We start from the raw sequence: 22,336 nt of genomic DNA on the forward strand, positions 1-22,336 counted from the left end.
TGGTCACTTCATGTTTGATTCTTCTTAAAGCCATTCCAAGAGTGCTGCATCCCTCTGTAAGACTTTTTCTACTCAAGTCTTCTTGACGCTGGGCGCCGCCTCCTCCTCACCGCTGTTTTGAAATGAGCCGGCGCCTGCGCTCTTTTCTCCTGCCTTGGGCAGGCGCAGTGAGCGCTGCCCATCCTCATATGCAGTCTAGCGGACTGAGCCTGTGCAGCCGCCATGCCTGTGAATCCCAGCCCCGCAGTGTCTTCTGATTTATTCACATTGCGGGGCTGGGATTCACAGGCATGGCGGCCGCACAGGCGCAGTCCGCTAGACTGCATATGGAGGACAGACGGGCAGCGCTCACTGCGCCTGCCCAAGGCAGGAGAAAAGAGCGCAGGCGCCGGCTCATTTCAAAACAGCGGTGAGGAGGCGGCGCCCAGCGCCAAGAAGATTTGAGTGACAGCTGTGTGGCGTCTGCAGCAGGGGGGAAAGGCCTGCCTCCTTGACTGAAGACAAGGTATTTGGGACAAATTACAAAACGGATTATTTCTGCAGTTACAGCACCCAGAACTAAAAGAGCCACCTTGTCAGAATGCAGCATTACTGCTGCACAAGGTGACTCTTTTAGTTTCAAATGCCTGGGGGGGGGGGGGGGGGGGTGACAGGTTCCCTTTAAACCTTCTGGTGCATGTGACCTTGGGCAAAACATATGCACTGAAGCTGTAGGTAAGGAATGGCAGCTTATAGAGAGATAATTTATGTTAAAGGTACAAAACACTTTTTTTAATGCTTTATTTAAATATATAAAATGTGCCATATATAACAAATATACAGTATCTGCAATGATAATATTTTTTTTGAACAGTCCACTGAAAAGCATTAACAGAAAATAAGCTGACAACAAGTGGTTACAATCACTGCAGAACTACAAGTTCCAGAATGCGCTGATACAAAAACATGTCCTAGAAATGTATCAGAACAGATTAGTTTCATTGAAGGTAAGGTAAACATATAAGACGAAAAATCCTGGAAATGTGGTTAAAAAAAAGTTACTCAGCTGGTTAACATGAGTCCGCACCTTTTCAAAAGTTACAGTACTTGTTATTTTCCAATTCCCCTCTTAAAATCACCAATAGAAGTTAAAAAAAAAGTTTGTTTCCTTATATAGTTATTGCTACTTCTGAGAAACCTGGGTGTCAACCAATATGACCTGTATTCGAGCTCAGTGGAGCATCCACCCAGCATTCTAAGACTCCTGAAAAGCAAATGAGCCCAGTTATGTAGTGACAGTCAGGGAATCCTGCATAGCTCGGTATGTATGCCATTCAGGAGTCTGGCCGCTCTAATGGAGGCTTTATTGTGGTTGCTCTTCTTACTGAATAGAACGAAGTTAAAATAAATAAATAAATAAAATGTATAGGTCATTTTTTTATTCTGGAGGGAGATGCTCTTTATATTGCAAATATGCATTTAACGCAACCATGTAGTAAGTAATGCTAACATTAGTTCCCATTACCAATGTCAGTAATAATAATACTTGAGCATTGTGGTCATATCTTTGTGTAATGGAGATTAAAAAAATAATATCAACCCTGCTCTTATTTCACCACCTCGTTCCCACCAGTACGTACAATTGTGGCATACAACAGAAAACTTCACACATATACTACCAACAAGATGTAATCTGTAATAAAGAGTGCAAGATGTTGGCAGGATTGTCCTATGAATTCACTTGGTATCTGGATGAATACAGGTGTTGGTAGGCGATCATGGACAGAGAGGGACATAGCTGAAAAGGAATTTTTGCTACCTCATCTGAGAGCAGCATAAGGTAGGAAAAGAGACCCTGAATCCAATGATGTATCACTTTTCTGAGTGCAGCAGTAATGACACAATCAGAGTTCTGGGATGTAGAAAGCAGCAGAGCTGTGAAAGCTAACCCCATCCACACCAGGCTCTCTATGTACATTGTCTATTGCCAGTGAGCTGCTTGTCAGAGGAGGGGACAGATTTGGACGGCTTGGCACAGACAGCTACTCACAGCACTAATAATATCCTAGTGATAAAACCTTCATTATAAGTAAACAAAAGCACACAGCCTGATAAGTGACACATAGTTGAATTCAGTGTTTTAACTCCTACCTCATGCTGTCCTCATATTACATTTGAATCCAAAACCTTAGAACGTTTAAAGGGAATGTGTGGACAGGTTTTTGCTATGTAAACAATTGGCCACATGATGGGGTAGCCAGATATAAAGTGCCCATTGCTAAAGATAAAGTATAACCCAAAAAGAAGGGGGAAGACATGTCTGGATCACTCTAATGGAATACTGTTGTGGCATTAGCTTCTTACATTCATTTTGTCACACAACAAACAATATATGGAATGCAGAACAGTTAAAATGAACATAAAAACACAGAAAGTTATATGGAGAGAAAACGTCCCCAGCAGTATTTGGTATCAGGGTTTCCATGTACAGCCTCTAAACACCAGAACACTGATTATAAAAGTGAATGCTATATGCAATATACACAAAGAAAAAGCCAGATTCACACTGTTTGTGCTCTCATCTTAACATTTACGACTGGAGAAACTCCGGGGCAGACACCAACGTTCCAAATCGGGTGATCAGAACCCAGCCGGAGAGTAATCTTTCAGTAACCGGAATGCATTATAGCCTGGACCACAATAAATGAAAAATTTGTGATGCAACATAATTTAACAGAGAACCAGCTCTATTACAATTATTTTTTCATATGCAAATACAAGTGATCAAATTTAAAAAAAAAAAAAAAGGAAAAGTTTTATCTGCACAAATGGAACAGAGTAAATCAAGTGTGATGAAAATTTAGTGGATTCCTCAATATTTAAAAAAAAAAAAAAAAAAAAAAGTGTCAACATTTTAAAAAAAAAAATATTTTTACTTAGTGGTTTCCTCCAATCAAGTTTCCAGTTGAATAATAAGACAAGCAGTTGGGGCAACACATTTAGTGCACGTTACTTTGACTTAATTTAGAAGTGTACACAGTGGCATATTTATTGCAGACTCCATTTCTGTGCACTACTGGCTTATGTGATCAAGACCTTGGTTTATTATTAGGGACCTCCGCATTGGTGATGGACTTTTTGGGTGAGCAAGCTGTATGGGGGGAGAAAAGGAAAAGAAAAAAAAAAAGTTCTTAATTTCAAATTCAAAAGGCATATAATACAGGGCTATCTAGAAAGAAAGAGAAGTATGGTAAAATACACATTTTTTCTTTATTATTGTCCTCTATTATCAAACCTCCACTTATGTCTCACTGTCAGGCTGCTCCATTGTTGCATTCGGTTCAGAACAGGACAGAAGGGAGAATTTGTATACTAAAATAATATATAATATATACACACACACACACACGTGCCGTACTAATATACACTGCTCCAAAAAATAAAGGGAACACTAAAATCCCACATCCTAGATATCACTGAATGAAATATTCCAGTTGTAAATCTTTATTCATTACATAGTGGAATGTGTTGAGAACAATAAAACCTAAAACTGATCAACGTAAATCACAACTAATATCCCATGACGGTCTGGAGTTGGAATGATGCTCAAAATCAAAGTGGAAAATGAAGTTACAGGCTGATCCAACTTCAGTGGAAATGCCTCAAGACAAGGAAATGTTGCTCAGTAGTGTGTGTGTGTGGCCTCCACGTGCCTGTATGACTTCCCTACAACACCTTGGCATGTTCCTGATGAGGCGGCAGATTGTCTCCTGAGGGATCTCCTGCCAGACCTGGACTAAAGCATCCGTCAACTCCTGGACAGTCTGTGGTGCAACGTGACGTTGGTGGATGGTGCGAGACACAATGTCCCAGATGTGTTCAATCGGATTCAGGTCTGGGGAACGGGCGGGCCAGTCCATAGCTTCAATGCCTTCATCTTGCAGGAACTGCTGACAGCCACATGAGGTCTGGCCAACCACACCAGAATATGGTCTCACAAGGGGTCTGAAGATCTCATCTCGGTACCTAATGGCAGTCAGGCTACCTCTCGCGAGCACATGGAGGGCTGTGCGGCCCTTCAAAGAAATGCCACCGCACACCATTACTGACCCACTGCCAAACCGGTCATGCTGAAGGATGTTGCAGGCAGCAGATCACTCTCCGTGGTGGCTCCAGACTCTGTCACGTGCTCAGTGTGAACGCGCTTTCATCTGTGAAGAGCACAGGGCGCCAGTGGTGAATTTGCCAATCCTGGTGTTCTGTGGCAAATGCCAAGCGTCCTGCACGGTGTTGGGCTGTGAGCACAACCATCTGTGGACGTCGGGCACTCAGACCATCCTCATGAGGTCGGTTTCTAACGCGGAGGTAGCGGTCCTGCTGCTGGGTTGTTGCCCTCCTACGGCCCCCTCCACGTCTCCTGGTATACTGGCCTGTCTCCTGGTAGCGCCTCCAGCCTCTGGACACTACGCTGACAGACACACCAAACCTTCTTGCCACAGCTCACATTGATGTGCCATCCTGGATAAGCTGCACTACCTGAGCCACTTGTGTGGGTTGTAGAGTCCGTCTCATGCTACCACGAGTGTGAAAGCACAGCCAACATTCTAAAGTGACCAAAACATCAGCCAGAAAGCATTGGTACTGAGATGTGGTCTGTGGTCCCCACCTGTAGAACCACTCCTTTATTGAGTGTGTCTTGATAATTGCCAATAATTTCCATCTGTTGTCTATTCCATTTGCACAACAGCATGTGAAACGGATTATCAATCAGTGTTACTTCCTAAGTGGACAGTTTGATTTCACAGAAGTTTCATTTACTTGGAGTTATATTCTGTTGTTTAAAGTGTTCCCTTTATTTTTAGCAGTGTATATATTTCACACACACATACTGTACATCTCACTCACGTAAAGTTATGCAATTACTGCCCCAAGTGGTCACATGATGTACATGCCACCATCACAACTGAAGCTAGAGCCCAGCTGCAGCAGTCAGGTGATTGATGGAACGAGATCTTTTCCCTATCCTTCCAGCTCACCACCTATTTAATGTCAGTGATTAACGGGACACTTTTCTTTCCAACAAGTGGCAGAAACCACGATGGACAGTGGCACAATTGCCACCACCCACCACCGACGTATCCTCATAAGATTTTATATCATATGGGCATATTGCCAATATCCATCACCGACTACTCTTCTTTCTGGCTGATGCCCCACGGCTAAAATAAACTTCTTTATGCACCCACAGTACAAGTTATTATTCCGCCTGTCCCCAGATTTTTTGCCGCCTCTTCCACTGGCATATTTCATGCCATTCCCTGCACTTCTATACCTGTGTTCTCAAATACGGACATTTCCCTTATACTGGCCTTATAACCATACAGTGTTCTCTGTAGATCGAATCTGAGCAGTCAGTTTACTGATAAAGGTTCATTTATGACCTAAACATCTGTATCTGATTTGTGACTGCATTAAAATTTTCATTCAACCGAGTCCTCAGAGTTGAGTGCCGTCATTCCCTGTGCCATGACTATGAAAGCACAGATCGCTCCCGATGAGGAAGACTGTCAGCGTCTGGCGCGATCTGCATATGTTTTGTCCATTTCACTAGGTTAACAGGGGAAGGAGTGAAATGTCTGCTGTGAGCCGCAAACTAGGACATTCTTCCTCATCAGGAGCATGGCATGTCACTGAAAGAAAGGTGACCTGTCACACTGACATCAATCAGGTGGTTGACAGGAAGGATAGGGAAGAGAGGCCGATGAGCTGTAAGTGCAGCGCTCACCCACTGTAATTGTGTCTCATTTGCATAAGTATTTAACAGTACATTTCTCTGAAACAAACAGATATCCGAAGTAAAGTTATATATGTAATCAGCATTACAGTGAGCCGCCCATACACGGAGGGCATTAGATAAGGTAGAAAAGCTTCATTGCAGGATCCCTTAAAAGACTTCAAAGCAATTGCTATGATCTCCTGGGAATTTCGACTGCTGAAACCTTCAAAATGCCAAATATAAAGTATACTTACTGTTTTATCAGAAGGAGTTTATCACTAGAGGACTAATAAATCTGATGCCACATAGTCAAGCACATTCATGAGTTCTGTATAACCCCGCCCCCACCACTGATTGGCAGCTTTCTGTGTACACTGTGTATAGGCAGAAAGCTGCCAATCAGTGATGAGGGCGGGATTATACAGAACTCAGAAATGCTAGAACTGCAGCAGATTAACAGTGATTTTATCAAAAGGATATCAAGCAGACCAGTAAGTGACACATTGCTGAATCAGTGTCTCGGCCCCTACATCATGCTGCTGTCTTATGAGGAAGCAAAAAACCTGGTGACAGATTCCCTTTAAATATGGGGAGAAACTCCTCTATGTTTTGCCAGAAAAAGCTTAGTTAATTACCCCTTTCTATAACATTAAATTCTGAATTACTTTGAACATGATAAGGTATATTACAAACATAATAAAGGAGCCAGACCTTCTTAATTATTTCAACACAAAAAAGATCATTGATAATTGAACAACAAATTCAGCTATGCTACATCTATAACTACAAACTTGCCTGGAATTTCCGCCTTAAAGCCTTTGTCATTAATGGGGTGAGTCCAGTGCCATTCTCCTTGTTTTCTCTGTCATATAGCGGGGTACCTCCTGGACTCCTAAAGAAAAATATTGGGCCACATTTGTGAACAATAGAGTACTTACATTCTGTGTAATAGTTATTCTTCCATTTTTTTGTGCCACGTGAATGGAACGGGGACATGATATCACAACTCATTTAATACATGACAAGCTCTGGCATACCTTACATCACAAATCTGACCAAAGTAAGAATACTGGCGAGACACGTGCCACTTCTAAGATGCGAGTGATTCACCTTTGAATCCAGCGCGCCCCCTCATAAAAACAGACTTGAATAATGCTGGTCTTGATCGATCAGTGCCTTGGTCTAATTTTTCAATCTTATGTGCTGTCCTGTCTGTATACTCTCTTGTGTTCTCCCCTGCCCAGGAGCTGTGGTATGCTCAGACCATGTCCCTGTACAGTCAGACACAGCCATTACACAGCAGGGACACATTTATAAAATTGTGGGCAGCATGGTGGCTCAGTGGTTAGCACTGCAGCCTTGCAGTGCTGGAGTCCTGGGTCCCCATGTTTGCGTGAGATTCCTCTGGGTTCTCCGGTTTCCTCCCACATTCCAAAGACACACTCACAATCTAATTCCCTATCGGGGACAGTGATGATAATGTCAGTAAAGCGCAGAGGAATATGTTGGCGCTATTTAAATAAAGAGATTATTAGATTATCTCAGCACAGGAAGGTTTAGGGTTTTTTTTTTTTAAACAACCAATTGTGGGTATATTATCCCCGGTTACTAGTGATGAGCGAGTATACTGGTTGCTCAGGTTTTCCCGAGCACGCTTGGGTGACCTCCGAGTATTTATGACTGCTTGGAGATTTAGTTTTCCTTGCTGCAGCTTCATGATTTGCGACTGTTAGACAGCTTGATTACATGTGGGGATTCCCTAGCAACCACGCAACCCCCACATGTACTCAGCCTGGCTAGTAGCTGTAAATCATTCAGCTGCCGTGATGAAAACTAAATGTCCGAGCAGTCATAAATACTCGGAGGTGACCCGATCGTGCTTGGGAAAACCCGAGCAACGAGTACACTCACTCATCACTACCGGTTACAGAAGATCAGTCTCTTCTTTGTACAGCAGATCTGAGAGGGTCTCACAGAACCCAGCAGCTCGTGCTCTCTCCCTACACCCAGAGATCACACAGTCTATGTGTCTGGAGGAGAAAGCACAGTCAATGCTTCCTAATCTGTGTACACCGCTCTTGGTTGCAATGTGTATACAGTGATGGAGAAAGTTGACACGATAATAAATCATGTCTGCCACCCCTGCAGGGTGTCTAGCTGTATGTGACAGCCGGCTCCTTGTCCCCACACTCATCACGTGCAGCTGCTCTACTGTACATTGCAGTGACATTTTAGTAACGTCACTGCAGAGTAGAACAGGGACTGCTGTTTATGTTCAAAGGGCACGTCCCTCAACTCATAAACTTAATTTCAACTAAGCAGATCGTTATATTGGGAATGTAGCCCTTTAAAAAAAATAATACCTGTTGTCCAGAAAATTATTATTTCTTATGAAAATTAGGGTCGTCATTGTACCAATGGAATGGCCAAGTTCTCAGTGTACCAATCTGGCCCCTAAATTAGCATGACTTGCTGAATCTTGATTGACCGTGCTCACTTGCCCACAGTGAGCGCTGCCTGAACTGACACTTCAGCCGTGCACACTAAGGGTAAGTTCACACAGGGCGTTTTTGATGCTTTTTTTTTCTCTGCAGCAAAACCTGATCATCTAGGCAGGAGAGAAGCTTAGGTGCGTTTTTGGTGCGTTATTTTTCCTCTTTGTCCAGGCTAATGTTCTTGGATGTTCAGCAGCAAAAATGCAGCAAATAATGATACCTGCGTTTTTGCAGCGTTTTTTTCAACACCCATTCAAGTCAATGGGTGAAAAAACGCAGCAAAAACGCTGAAAGAAGTGACATGCTCTATGTCAAAAAAACACAGCAAAGCACAAAATACTGATCAAACAAAAAACCAATGTGTGTGCATGAGATTTCTGAAATCTCATAGGCTTTGCTGGTACTGTAAAAAGCAGCTGAAAATTAGCATAAAAAAGCAGCAAAAATGTCCTGTGTTAACTTACCCTAAGGCTGTGTGCACACGATGCGGATTTAGTGCGGATCCGCAATGTTTTTTTCCACGCAGAAACGCTGCAGATCCGCAAAGTGATTTACAGTACAATGTAAATGAATACAAAAAAAAATAAAAAAATGCTGTGCTACTGGTGCTGAAAATTCCGCATGAAAAACGCTGCGGATCAAAAGAAGTAGCATGTCACTTCTTTTGTGCGGATCTGCAGCGTTTCTGCACCCTTCCATTATAGAAATCCGTAGGGGTAAAAAAACCCGCATGAAATCCGCACAAAATCCGCATAAAAAAAGTGTCAAATCTGCACCTGCGTTTTCTGCCAGGAGATATGGATTTTGTGCAGAAAATTCTGCACCCCAATCCGCAATGTGTGCACATAGCCTGAAGCTGAATGTCGGGGCATACAGTGTCAGTGCGAGTATGCACACACTCCTTCCTTGTGTGTCCTGTGTCCCGCAAATTACACTGACACACTCAAAAGTGAAGCGATGTATGCATTCCCTTGTTTCCTGCACTGTCTGTGTTTGCGCATGCACGACCAAGGATTCAATTTAAAATGTAAGCCCGCAAGGGCAGGGTCCTCTCCCCTCTGTACCAGTCTACCATTGTTAGTATGTCTACTGTAAGTGATATCTGTGTTCTGCATGTAACCCCTTCTCATGTACAGCGCCATGGAAATAAATGATTTAAGCAATGCTTATTCTGCATAAACAAGAAGCCAAGAGATGCCAAATCACGGGGCTATTAGGGGCACTGAGCGCTTAGCCTCGCCAGGGGAGCCGACAGGACCCTCTCTGCACATGGAATTAAAAAAAAAAGTTTCTGTACTACAAACATAGCGAAAATTGCACCGCAGGTGTGATTTTTTCTTATATACACTGTGTTCCAAATTATTATGCAAATTGGATTTAAGTGTCTTAAAGATTTAATTGTTCTGTTTTTCAAATAAACTCGTGGATGGTATTGTGTCTCAGGGCTCAATGGATCACTGAAATCAATCTTAAACACATGGGATAATTAGTTTTCCAGGTGATTCTAATTAAAGGAAAACTACTCAAAAATGATGTTCCACATTATTATGCAGGTCACAGGTTTCAAGCAATATGGGAAATAAAAAGGATCTCTCTGCTGCTGAAAAGCGTTAAATAGTGCAATGCCTTGGACAAGGTATGAAAAAATTAGCTATTTCACGAAAACTTAAGAGTGATCATCATACTCTGATGAGATTTGTGACTGAAACAGAGCACAGACAGAGTTCATGCAAATAAAGGCATAATGAGGAAGTTTTCTGGCAGACAAATTCATTGGATTAAGAGAGCAGCTGCCAAAATACCATTACAAAGCAGCAAACAGTTATTTGAAGCTGCTGGTGCGTCTGGAGTCCCTCGAACCTCAAGGTGTAGGATCCTTCAAAGGCTTGCTGTGGTGCATAAACCTACTATTCGGCCACTCCTAAACAGTGTTCACAAGCAGAAACAATTGCAGTAGGCCCAGACATACATGAAGACTAATTTTCAAACAGTCTTGTTTACTAATGAGTGTCAAGCAACTCTGGACGGTCCAGATGGATGGAGTAGTGGATGGTTGGTGGATGGCCACCATGTCCCAACAAGGCTGCGACATCAGCAAGGAGGTGGAGGAGTCATGTTTTAGGCTGGAATCATAGGGAACCAGCTGGTAGGGCCCTTTAAGGTTCCTGAAGGTGTGAAAATGACCTCAGCAAAGTAAATAGAGTTTCTGACTGACAACTTTCTTCCATGGTCTAAAAAGCAGAAACGTGCCTTCAGGAGCAAAATCATCTTCATGCATGACAATGAATACGTCTGAGTAATTGGCTGCTATGGGCATAAAAGGAGATAAACTCATGGTGTGGCCACCATCTTCCCCTGACCTCAACCCTATAGAGAACCTTTAGAGGATCATCAAGCAAAAGATCTATGAGGGTGGGAGGCAGATCACATCAAAACAGCAGCTCTGGGAGGCTATTCTGACTTCATGCAAAGAAATACAAGCAGTAACTCTCCAAAAACTCACAAGTTCAATGGATGCAGGAATTGTGAAGGTGATATCAAAGAAGGGTCCTATGTTAACATGTAACTTGGCCTGTTAGGATGTTTTGGAGTTAAATAGCTTTTTTGTTCAGTGAATGTGACCTCCTAATGCTGCAAATTCCACAAATGAGCATTTTCAGTTCTTTAAAACATATCAAAATGTTTAGAAATTCTACTGTGCCTAATAATTTGGAACAGTGCATTTTGAGTTTTTATTCATTTTGGAGATTATACTGTTATCATTGGGAGGTTTCTTCAATAAAAGTCGATGTATACTCTAACGGGTGATGACTTTTATTAGACTGACTGTCATTTGCACCGACCATTTAGGAAAATCTGAGAAAAATGTCATTTGCATAATAATTTGGAACACAGTGTATACACAAGCCTACACCCCTATCTGCTTAGTTTAAAGGGAATCTGTCACCTCATTTTGGCCCTATAAACTGCGGCCACCGCCAGTAGGGCCTTATCTACAGCATTCTGTAATGCATTCTGTAATGCTGTAGATAAGCCCCCGATGTAACCTGAAAGATAAGAAAAACAAGTTAAGGTACCGTCACATTAAGCGACGCTGCAGCGATATAGACAACGATGCCGATCGCTGCAACGTCGCTGCTTCGTCGTTGTGTGGTCGCTGGAGAGCTGTCACACAGACAGCTCTCCAGCAACCAACGATGCCGAAGTCCCCGGGTAACCAGGGTAAACATCAGGTTACTAAGCGCAGGGCCGCGCTTAGTAACCCGATGTTTACCCTGGTTACCAGTGTAAATGTAAAAAAAAAACACTACATACTTACATTCCGGTGTCTGTCGCGTTCCCCGGCGTCCGCTTCCCTGCACTGTGTAAGCGCCGGCCCTAAAGCAGAGCGGTGACGTCACCGCTGTGCTCTGCTTTACGGCCGGCCGGCGCTGACACAGTGTAGGGAAGCGGACGCCGGGGGACGCGACAGACACCGGAATGTAAGTATGTAGTGTTTGGTTTTTTTTACATTTACAACGGTAACCAGGGTAAATATCGGGTTACTAAGCGCAGCCCTGCGCTTAGTAACCCGATGTTTACCCTGGTTACCAGTGAAGACATCGCTGAATCAGCGTCACACACGCCGACTCAGCGATGTCAGCAGGTGATCCAGCGACGAAATAAGGTGCTGGCCTTCTAGCTCCAACCAACGATGTCACAGCAGGATCCTGATCGCTGCTGCGTGTCAAACTCAACGATATCGCTAGCCAGGAAACTGCAACGTCACAGATCGCTATCGTTGTTAAGTTGTTCAGTGTGAAGGTACCTTTAGATTATACTCACCCAGGGGCGATTCCGCTTCGGTTCGGGTCCGATGGGTGTCGCGGTCTGGGTCTGGCGCCTCCCATCTTCATACGATGACGTCCTCTTCTTTGCTTCCTGTCGCTGCTGAGGCGTACTGATTTGTCCTGTTGAGGGCAGAGCAAAGTACTGCAGTACGCAGGCACCAGGCCTCTCTGACCTTTCCAGGGCAGGCAAACTATGCCTGCGCAGGAGCAGCGACAGGAAGCAAAGAAGAGGACGTCATCGTATGAAGATGGGAGGCGCCGGACCCAGACACCCATCGGACCCGAACCGAAGCGGAATCGCCCCTGGGTGAGTATAATCTAACTTGTTTTTCTTATCTTTCAGGATACATCACGGGCTTATCTACAGCATTCCAGAATACTGTAGATAAGCCCCTGATGGTAGTGGCCGCAGTTTATAGGGCCAAATGAGGTGACAGATTCCCTTTAAATTGAGTTTTAGAGTGACAGACTCCCTTTAAGTCCACGTTCACACTATCAGTGTTTGGTCAGCATTTTACCTTGTAAGCCAAAACCAGGCATGGGTGATACGCACCACTTCTGTATTATGTTTCTATTTTGCTTTTCCTCTGATTGTTCCTCTCCTGGTTTTGGCTTAGAAATATTCAGTGAAAATACTGACCGTGTGAACGTGGCCTAAGAATGTTTCTCACAATCTGTAATTATTGCTATTCTTGGTAAAAACACAAGTTTACCTTTCCATATTGACTTTTCTTAAACGTTGCTTAACGTCCAGTGGGCTTTTAAGCTTTTCTCTGTATAAAAATAGAAACACAATAACATTTTTCAGCAATAAATCCTAATAATTTAGCTTTGAACATATTCCAAATCAGCAACTTACTTAAAAACATTTGTGAGACACTTTGGTGGCATGTTAGAAGCGATCTTCAGTTTAACACCCTGCAGTTCTGACACGGTGATCAGTGGAAAGCTCTGACGGCTGACTAATGCCTTCTGAAAATAGAATAGGAGTATCAAAAAGGATTGAAAATAAAATAAAATGGTATATCAGATTTTTAGGGCAAGTCTTAGAAAACAGCAGTAGAGATGGTCATATTAATTAGATAAGAGTTGACCAAACTCACTAATTTTGGCAGGATCAGACAAATACCTAATGGAGAGTCTGGAGACTCCTCTCTCCCCGCTGATAGCAGATGTCAGGGAAGGCAAGAATTGGACACACTCATTCCTTTGGTCATGTGGAGCGGATAACACCACATGTCACTAATTTTCTTATGATTTTACCATTTGTTTGTCCATGTTGTCATTGGTCTTTCTTAATTTGACATTCAGAAGATCTTTAAGGGTTATTTGAACGGGTCCTTCTTGTTTCACTGGTGGTGCCTGTAAAATATACGTCAAGTCTTCTCTTTAGATTGCAAAACCAAATCACATACTTCTTTTGGGTGATAAAAAAAAATAGCATTTAAAATTCAAGGGTTTTTTTTGGATACTATTAAGCTTCTTACATTTTTTATAAATTATATCCTACCTTTGGGGGTCGAATGCTTGCCATTTTCTTCAAAAGTGGAAAAGGTCGTTCAAGTGGAAAATTGGGTGGTGGAACTGGTGGTGGAGGAGGTGGTGGTGGTGGAGGAGGGGGTGGTGGTGGAGGGAGTAGTGGTACAGATGGCAGGAGACAGTCTTCTGGTGTTTCCACCTTATATTCTGTTATAGAAGGCAAGGTTTTGGCTTGCTGACAACTACGGCAGCAGACACATCCTGATAAACTTGAATTGGTGTCTTTGGTCTGAGAGAAAATAAACACAATGGATAGTAAATGCCCCAATACACACTAGATAGCTGGGAGATGTATGACTGATCAGCCGACAGCCATCTCCCCAAGTCACTCAAACAGGAACACGTGACCTAGGTGAGTGCCAAGTGTCCTGTATGAGAGAGCTGCTGCCAGACTCAGATATGACATATGGCAGACTTCTCTCCTCTGGCATCATCTGTAGAGAGAAGAGTCAGGAGGCACCCCATAACACACGAGATGCCAAGCCAAGTCTGCCGATATCACACTCTTACGTCAACTCTAGTCTAAAAGGTATAGGGGCCGTCAAGGAAATTTCTCACCAGGTTTTTCCACCTAATCTGAGAGCACCAAAATGTAGAGGCGGAGACCAGATTCCAGAGATGTGTCACTTATTGGGCTGTTTTCTGTAGTTTTAATAAAATCATGGTTTTGTCAGCAGGAGATTATCACTAGAGGACTAGTAAACCTGATGCCATGTAGTCCTCCATATTCTGTGATACCACACCCCCATAACTGATTGGCAGCTTTCTGCCTATGCACACAGAATGCTGGTAGATCTGCAACAGATAAGAAAGTAGTTTTATCAAAACTACAGAAAGCAGTCCAGTAAGTGACACATTGCTGGAATCAGGGTCTCTAATCCTACATCATACAGCTCTCAGATAGGGTAGCAAAAACCTGGTGACAGATTCCTGCTAAAGCAGGAGTGGTGGGTTTTTTTTTCCCCCTTTCTTAGTTATCACGTACGTAAAGGTCATGAAGGTAGCAGCATACTCCCTGGCCGCCATCTTCTGCAGTGCACTGGTTCTTTTTCGGAACACATGACTGTATGAATTATGGAGCGTAAAAGGGGTATTGCCATTTCCAACATTCTACCTCAATATGTAGTAGGTGTAATAATAATAATAATAATAATAATAATAATAATAATAATAATAGCAAATACCTCCAATTAGAAATGTGGTATAGTTCTTCAGATTCACTATGACGCTTACCCCATGTGCTGGGCACTGCAGTAGCTTAGGTATCCATGGTTACGACCAGTCATACAGTGATAGTAAGTTGTCAGTGGTCGTAGCCATGGATACCTAAGCTACTGTAATTCCCTGGGATAGGAACTTGGAGATGGGAATACCTATTTAAGCCCTAAACTTGATTTCTGCTAAAAACTGATGACTGAAGTGATTACCTGAAGTGTTAGCTGCAGCTTTAGAAACTCAACTTCAAGTTTATGTAAGCGCCGTTTCAATGTCCGTTGTTCAAGATGGTAGGTGAATGGTGGAGCAATTCTATTTTTTACAAAAATGAGTGGCTGAAAGGAAATTACAAAGTGGTGAATAGACTTTTGAGATCAATAAATATAATTCTTTGGTTGTGCATAAAATTCTAGAATGTAATGTATTCAAAATAGGATTCACAAATATGATAAAGCAGCTTGAAAACCAAACACTACCACCCTATGGCTTCATCAATCTCCCCCAAATTATACTGAAATGCACATACCTTCTTTACACAGTCCTGGCTCCACAGACATAATGATATGAAGGCTTTCATTATGGAGCTCACTATACTTCTTGTACTGGGTAATCCAAGCCATAAAGAATGGACCCAGGCGAGATACCATAGCAGCTCTGCCTCTGTCTGTTCTATTACCCTGCAAATATGAAGCAAATATGACAAGTATTAATTTATACAGTAATGGCTCTTATAGGTGAGATAATATTTGGCAAACGAGTCCTCATTGACCCAATGAAAGAGCCAAACATTTCATCGTTGCCCGCAGCATACCACCACGTGTTAACAAGACATGATACATGATAATTTATGTGCACAGGAAAATTGTATTAAAGGGATATTCTCGTCTCCTATATCATATCCCAATATGTAGTAAGTATAATAATAATATTAGCAAATACCTCCAATTAGTAATGTAGTATAGTTCTTCTGATTCGCTATGTCGCTTGCCCCATGTGCAGGCATTGCAGTACTTTAGCTATCCATTGTTACGACCACTAATATAGAGACAGTTAGGGCTCATACTCATCTGCGTTTAAAACAGACTAGTGCAATCCGATTATATATATAAATTTTTGTTTTTTGTATATATCGGATTGCACTCTGACTAGTGTTAGTCAATGATTCTGCGAGAAAAAAACAAACGATTTTTACGCACCCATATCATAGGAAACCCGACATTTCATCACCTAAGTACAGCAAAGTCACAGTGTGAACCATCAGAATAGAATATAATAAAAGAAAAAAAATAATGGCGTAGGGTTCACCTTAATTTTCTTAACCAGCTGTCTGCTTTCCCTCAGTTTAGGCTGATGTTTATAGTCAGGGAAGGGGGTAATGAACATGGAGCATCCTAGGCTATTTATATCAGCTGTCTGCGTATCCTTTACTGGTTATTAACAAGGGGTGACCCCCCTCAAAAAAAATTACGTGGGGTCCCCCTATTAATGACCAGCAAAAGCTAGGCAGACAGCTGCGGGCTAATATTAATAGCCTAGGAAAGGGTCATTGATTATAGCCCTCTCCCAGACTAAAAGCATCAGACCTCAGCAGCCCCAGAAATACCACATCCATTAGATACCCCAATTCTAGAGCTTAGCCTCCCCTCTTCCAACTTGTCCTGATGCGGTGGCAAGTGGGGTAATAGTATTGGGGTTGATGTCAGCTTAGTAAAGTCAGCTGACATCAAGCCCAGGGGTTAGTAATGGAGAGGCGTCTATAAGACGCGTACATTATAATGTAATAAAGACAAACAAATAGTAACTTAATGTTTTTATTTGAAATAAAAACCTCCCGACCCGCTTTTGTCCACTTATTAATATCTAAAGAAGAAAAATATATATATAAAAAAAAAATCCTCACCTGTCCGCTGATAAACCTTTTTTTCCGTGACAAGCCCAACTCAGCTACATCTGGATGCTTTGCTTAGGGGGTCACAAGTGCTGACATCAGTAAGCTTACTGGAGTTCATAGTCAATGAACTCAGTTGACGAGAAATTTTTAGTCTGGGAGGGGAACCAACATCCATGGCCCCTTCCTAGGCTACTGATATCAGCCCACGGCTGTCTATCCAGGCTTTTCTGGTTATTTATGATAGAAAGTATCCCATGTCACTTTTTCTTTTTTTTTTTTTTTTTGGGGGGGGGGGGGGGTGTGCATCCCTTATAATAACCAATAAAGGCAAAATAGACAAATAGACTGCCGTGAGCCAATATGAGTGGCCTGGGATGCTCCATGTATATTCATTTCTCTAACATAGAGACACACGTGACCACTGGGCAGCAGCAGGAAGTCAGTTCCTGACACTGCGCGTTACAGAAGAGCAATGAATATTCCCTGCTCTTTGCACGCACAGTCCCGATGAGTATTCCGGCAGCTGTGCTCTGCTTGTAAGCAGCGCATGACGTCTCTGCCATGCACTGCTTACAAGCATAAAGCAGTTGCTGGCACCGGAGCAGGACGCTGCAAGGGAGCGCCGTGTAGGTGAGTGTAATGGTTTGGGGATTTTTTTTCAATGTTTTCTGATGTGGCCATGCATACCAAGATGGGGGCCAATTATAAGTATGGGGCAATGCATACCAGAAATGGGGCTGGGGGGGGGGTTGGTGAAATCATACCAAGATAATATTGTTAAAGAGAAATTAATATTCATTGCCCTCCACACCCATGGACGTGGAATGCAGTGAGTATTCATTTCTCTTTAGCAGCGGGAACAGGAGTTATCTACAGCCGCCGGCTCCAGCCTCCTGAGACCTGCTGCTCTGCCAATGCCGTTCCCCCACCTCAGCCAGGCTATACACCGTACCCCACCATACATCTGGACTATAAGACGCACCCCCCATTTTCCGAGGAAAAAAGTGCATCTTTTAGTCCAAAAAAATACGGTATATATCTGTATATAAGATTGTTTTATTAGTTAATTAACTAGCTTAACGCCTTTCAGACATCGGGGGCGTAAATGTACACCAATGTCGGACTCCCTCCCTTTGATGTGGGCTCCGGTGGTGAGCCCACATCTTTCCTGGGACATGTCAGCTGTTTTGAACAGCTGACATGTACCCGCAACAGCCGCGGGTGGAATCGCGATCCACCCGTGGCTATTAACCCGTTAAATGCTGCTGTCAAACTCTGACAGCAGTATTTAACATGCGCTTCCGGCAATCACGCCGGAAATCCCCTCATTGGTAGCGATCGCGGGTCACCGATGGGTTGACATGACAACCAGAGGTTTCCTGCAGACCTCTATGGTTATCACTGCCGGATGTGTACATGGGCTTGGAATGAATATACTCTTAGAAATGCGAGTGTGGACATTGTTGTCGATAGACTGTATGTGGTACAGAGTACATAGCTGGCTTACTTCTCAGAACTACGTAAACCTCTTGTCTTCTGTGGTACCCATGGTTTTCGCTTCCTCTGTTTCCCTGGTCTTTTCCGTGCTTGCAGGAACTTTGTCATTATCTATGGAGAGATACAGAATATTTCATAACATTTAGGAATCTAATGCCTTAACTGTAATTGTATATTTGGACATATAATTAGCTATTTATGTCCACTGATTGATATTCCTATAGAATAAGATATCGGCTGGTGTGAAAAGGTTTGCTTAAATTTGGATTAACTAAAGGAGAAAGCTGAGATCAGTACTCGCAATCCTCATCAGTCCCACAGACAATAGATGGTGCGCGGTGATCATTCATGTGCACTACAACCACATTCAGAGGCAAATCGAGGACCCTCGCTCTAGCGATCAGTGGGAGTCCAAGTAAAAACACTCAGCAGTCAAACAATTGTCAACTATCCTGATAAAGGATAAATGTTAACTAAACAAGGAGTTTGCATGTTCTCCCTGTGTTTGTGTGGGTTTCCTCCAGGTTCTCCAGTTTCCTTCCACACTCCAAAGACATACTGATAGGGAAATTAGATTGTGGGCCCCAATGGGGACAGTAATCACAATATCTAAAGCGCTGCAGAATGAATAGCGCTATATAAGGGAGTAAAATAAATAAACCACTGGACCACCATCTAATGTGTATGTATGGTGGTGTCCTGACTCTCTCTTATGGTCGTTGTTAGAGGAAATAATGGATTTCAGCATTTCTTACTTATCCCTTTATTCTAAGCAGAACTTCCGCGGGTATGAGGGATTGCGAGAGGTTAGTGTTAACAGACGGGATGTTCTACCAATAGGTGTTGAAAATGTATGGCCAGCTTTTGATCGCGTTTAGTTTGTGCAAGTGCCTATCTATTAATATTTATGGTATAAATTTGATACATATGTATTGGATAATGTATCACCTATTACAAACTATAAGAATATTAAAAGTCAAACACTTCTATAACCATAGAAAAGAACAAGAATTGTATAATACATACTGTAACTGCAGAATGATGGAAATGCACATTATTATGCAGGATACATAACATACTGCATAAAGGTAGTTTAGGCAACGTTCACACCATAGGAAGAGAAAAGCAGAACTTATGTAGGAAATGGATCAGTCACATGATGGGCACAAAGGTAACAGACAAACTCCGTTAACTGTAATGGGATCACTTTGGTTTCTTTTAGGGTGTCAACCATTTTAGTGTGTGTGTGTGTGGGGGGGGGGGGGGGGGGGGGAGGACGGGACTATGCAGTGAAGAATGATGATATTTGAGAAACAAGTCTCCTATTGGATGTTTATAGGCAACTGTGAGATTAGGCATACAGAGAACAATGGCTCACATTTACAGTATCGATCAAAGGTTTGGAATCAGTAGGGCCAGAGACAGAAGGCAAAGCACATATGGGAAATCCTTCAAGACTGTTGGAAAGCCAGTCCAGGCGATTACCTGGTGAAGCTACTTAAGCAGATGCCAAGGGTGTGTAAAGTTGTCTTCAGAGGTTTAACACATTTTAGTTTTTTTCATGTGTGTGAACTTTCTCGCTGTATCCATATGCGCTCTTTGTGGTTTTGCGACCTTCAGTGTAAATCTCAAAGGGAATCTGTCAGCATGCTTAACCCTCTTAAGTTATCTATATGGTCATGCAAATCGGTCAGGTGAATAAAATGATCCCTGGATATCTGCAGTCTGATGTTTTATTCCAGAGAAAAATGATAATTACTTACCGGTAATTTGATTTTCCAGAGCCATGACAGCACCGCACATGAGAGATGGTATCCACCCCCAGGAACAGGAAACCTGTAGCAGAGATAAAAGAAGGGGGCGGCACCTCTCTCCTCAGTTTGTTTCAGAGTATGCAAGGTAACCGCCAAATTTGTTAACCTGTATGTTATTTTATAAGGCCACTCTTATTCGCCACCTTTTATGTTTAATAAGATTTTTTTTTTTTTGTGCATCATACAACCATCACCAAGATAGGGCAGGAACTAATGCGGTGCTGTCATGGCTCTGGAAAATCAAATTACCGGTAAGTAATTATCATTTTTTCCCCTTCCCCATGACAGCACCGCACATGAGAGGAAGAAATAGAAGAAACTCCTAGGGTGGGACAACAGCAGATAACACCTTTCTACCGAAAGCTAGATTTTAGAGCCCTAGATCTAGCCTTTAGTGGCGGAAGAAAGTGGAGGGTGAAGACCATACTGCTGCTCTGCAAATCTGTTCTACAGACGCATACGACCTTCCAGCCCAGGATGTGGCAATGGCCCTTGTAGAGTGAGCCATTACACCAAGTGGGGGAGTCTGACCTGAGGAAGAGTAAGATAGAGAAATAGCCATACAGAGCCACCATGCTATAGTTGATTTTGAAGCTTTCTTCCCCCTGTTTGTCCCCTGGAAAAAGACAAAAAGGGCTGGCGACTGCCACCATGGTTTTGACATTTCTATATATTGGAGTAGGCAACGTCTAACATCAAGGCAATGGAAGGCTTGTTCTCCCTGGGATTTTGGATTTGCACAATATGAGGGCAAAATTATGTCCTGGTCCCTGTGGAATTTTCAATTGACCTATGGGAGGAAGGCTGGGTCAGTTCTTATGATTACTCTGTCCTCCAGAAAGGTAGTATATGGGGGATTTACAGAGATAGCTTGCAGCTCACAGATACGTCGAGCTGACGTCAGGGCAACCAGGAGTACCGTTTTTAATGTTAAAGCCTTCTCTGAAATAGAAGCGAGAGGCTCGAGAGGAGAAGTTAGGGCATTTAAAACTAAATTTAGATCCCAGGGAGCCACCTTGGGTAATGATTTTAAGGGTCTGGCTGTAAATGAGGCACGGATGAACCGATAGACCCAAGGGTGGTCTGCAAGTTTTTGGTCAAACAATGCACCTAAAGCAGAGACTTGTACTTTTAGGTGTTGGTAGATCGTCCTCTTTCCAGCCCTCTTTGAAGGAATTCTAGTATTTCTTTTACCGGGACTTTCTGACTCCTATTGGACAACTGTCATCCTGAAAATTCCAGGAATTTTTCCCATATCTTATGGTACTTGTCTGATGTTATTTTCTTTCTGCTGGCGAGCAGAGTGTCTACTAAAGGGTTTGAGAAACCTCTTGCTAGTAACAGTCCCATCTCAAGTTCCAGGTGGTAAGATGGAGTCTGCGCACTTGAGGATGTAGCACTGGGCCCTGGTGTAGGAGATTTGGGATGTCTGGTTGGATCCATGGGTCCAAGATAGACATGCGTCTGAGCCATGTGAACCATGCCCTTTTTGGCCAAAAGGCTACAAGGATTATCCGCGCCTTGTCCTCTCGAATCTTCTTTAGGACTATCGGAATCAATGGAATTGGAGGAAATGCATACCCCAGATGAAACCTCCACTGGTGCAGTAGTGCATCTAGTCCTTCCGGGTGTTCTTTTGGATTCAGGAAGTAGAATCTGTTTACCTTCCGTTTTTTCTCTTGGCAAACAGATCTACTTCTGGCGTGTCCCAGATTTTCCCAAATACCTCTTGATTCAGAGACCACTCTCCCTGGCGTAATACTTGATAACTTAAGAAGTCCGCCACAAGATTGTCCGTTCCTCTCAAGTGCGTTCCTGATAGGGACAAAAGGTTGCTTTCTGCCCATTTGAACAGTTCTCTGGCTTCCGCCATCAGGGATGTTGATCTTGTTCTTCCTTGTCGTTTTATGTAAGCTATGGTGGTACTGTTGTCGGACAGTATTGTGACGTGTTTCCCTTGGACTTCTTTCGCTGCATGAAAAAGTGCTCGCCTTACAGCTGTTAACTCTTTTAGGTTGGAGTATGCCGTTCTCATTGAGGGTTCCCATGGACCCTGTAGAATTATGTCTGACAGGTTTGCTCCCCAACCTAATGGTCCTGCATCTGTAGTTAATACTACCGGGTTTTGAATTGACCAAGGTACAGCGTTTCTTAGGTTTTCGGTGCTCAGCCACCACTTCAATGATTCTTGTACCTGCGGTGATAGTGGATCCATACAATTTAAGTCGAAAGATTCTCCTGACTGTTCTGACAGGATCCGATATTGTAAATCCCTTGTTTGTGCCCACTGGACTGCTTGG

At 43.0% G+C, this 22,336-nt stretch overlaps 1 protein-coding gene across 1 annotated transcript in view; it reads right to left on the bottom strand.

The window, feature by feature from the left end:
- Nucleotides 1-775: 775 nt before the first annotated feature.
- PRR11 (proline rich 11) overlaps nucleotides 776-22,336 on the bottom strand; it is a 42,264-nt gene continuing 20,703 nt past the window's right edge. The window contains exons 2-10 of the mRNA XM_077296333.1: nucleotides 18,233-18,333; nucleotides 15,361-15,511; nucleotides 15,047-15,169; nucleotides 13,591-13,848; nucleotides 13,344-13,442; nucleotides 12,940-13,052; nucleotides 12,794-12,853; nucleotides 6,551-6,647; nucleotides 776-3,130 (exon numbers count right to left, since the gene is read on the bottom strand). Of these exons, the coding sequence (XP_077152448.1) occupies nucleotides 3,053-3,130; nucleotides 6,551-6,647; nucleotides 12,794-12,853; nucleotides 12,940-13,052; nucleotides 13,344-13,442; nucleotides 13,591-13,848; nucleotides 15,047-15,169; nucleotides 15,361-15,511; nucleotides 18,233-18,330 (1,077 nt within the window). The 5' untranslated portion in view covers nucleotides 18,331-18,333 and the 3' untranslated portion in view covers nucleotides 776-3,052. The remainder of the gene's footprint in view (nucleotides 3,131-6,550; nucleotides 6,648-12,793; nucleotides 12,854-12,939; nucleotides 13,053-13,343; nucleotides 13,443-13,590; nucleotides 13,849-15,046; nucleotides 15,170-15,360; nucleotides 15,512-18,232; nucleotides 18,334-22,336) is intronic.

This window comes from Ranitomeya variabilis, chromosome 3, assembly GCF_051348905.1.
Source record: "Ranitomeya variabilis isolate aRanVar5 chromosome 3, aRanVar5.hap1, whole genome shotgun sequence".
Taxonomy (NCBI): Eukaryota; Metazoa; Chordata; class Amphibia; order Anura; family Dendrobatidae; genus Ranitomeya; species Ranitomeya variabilis.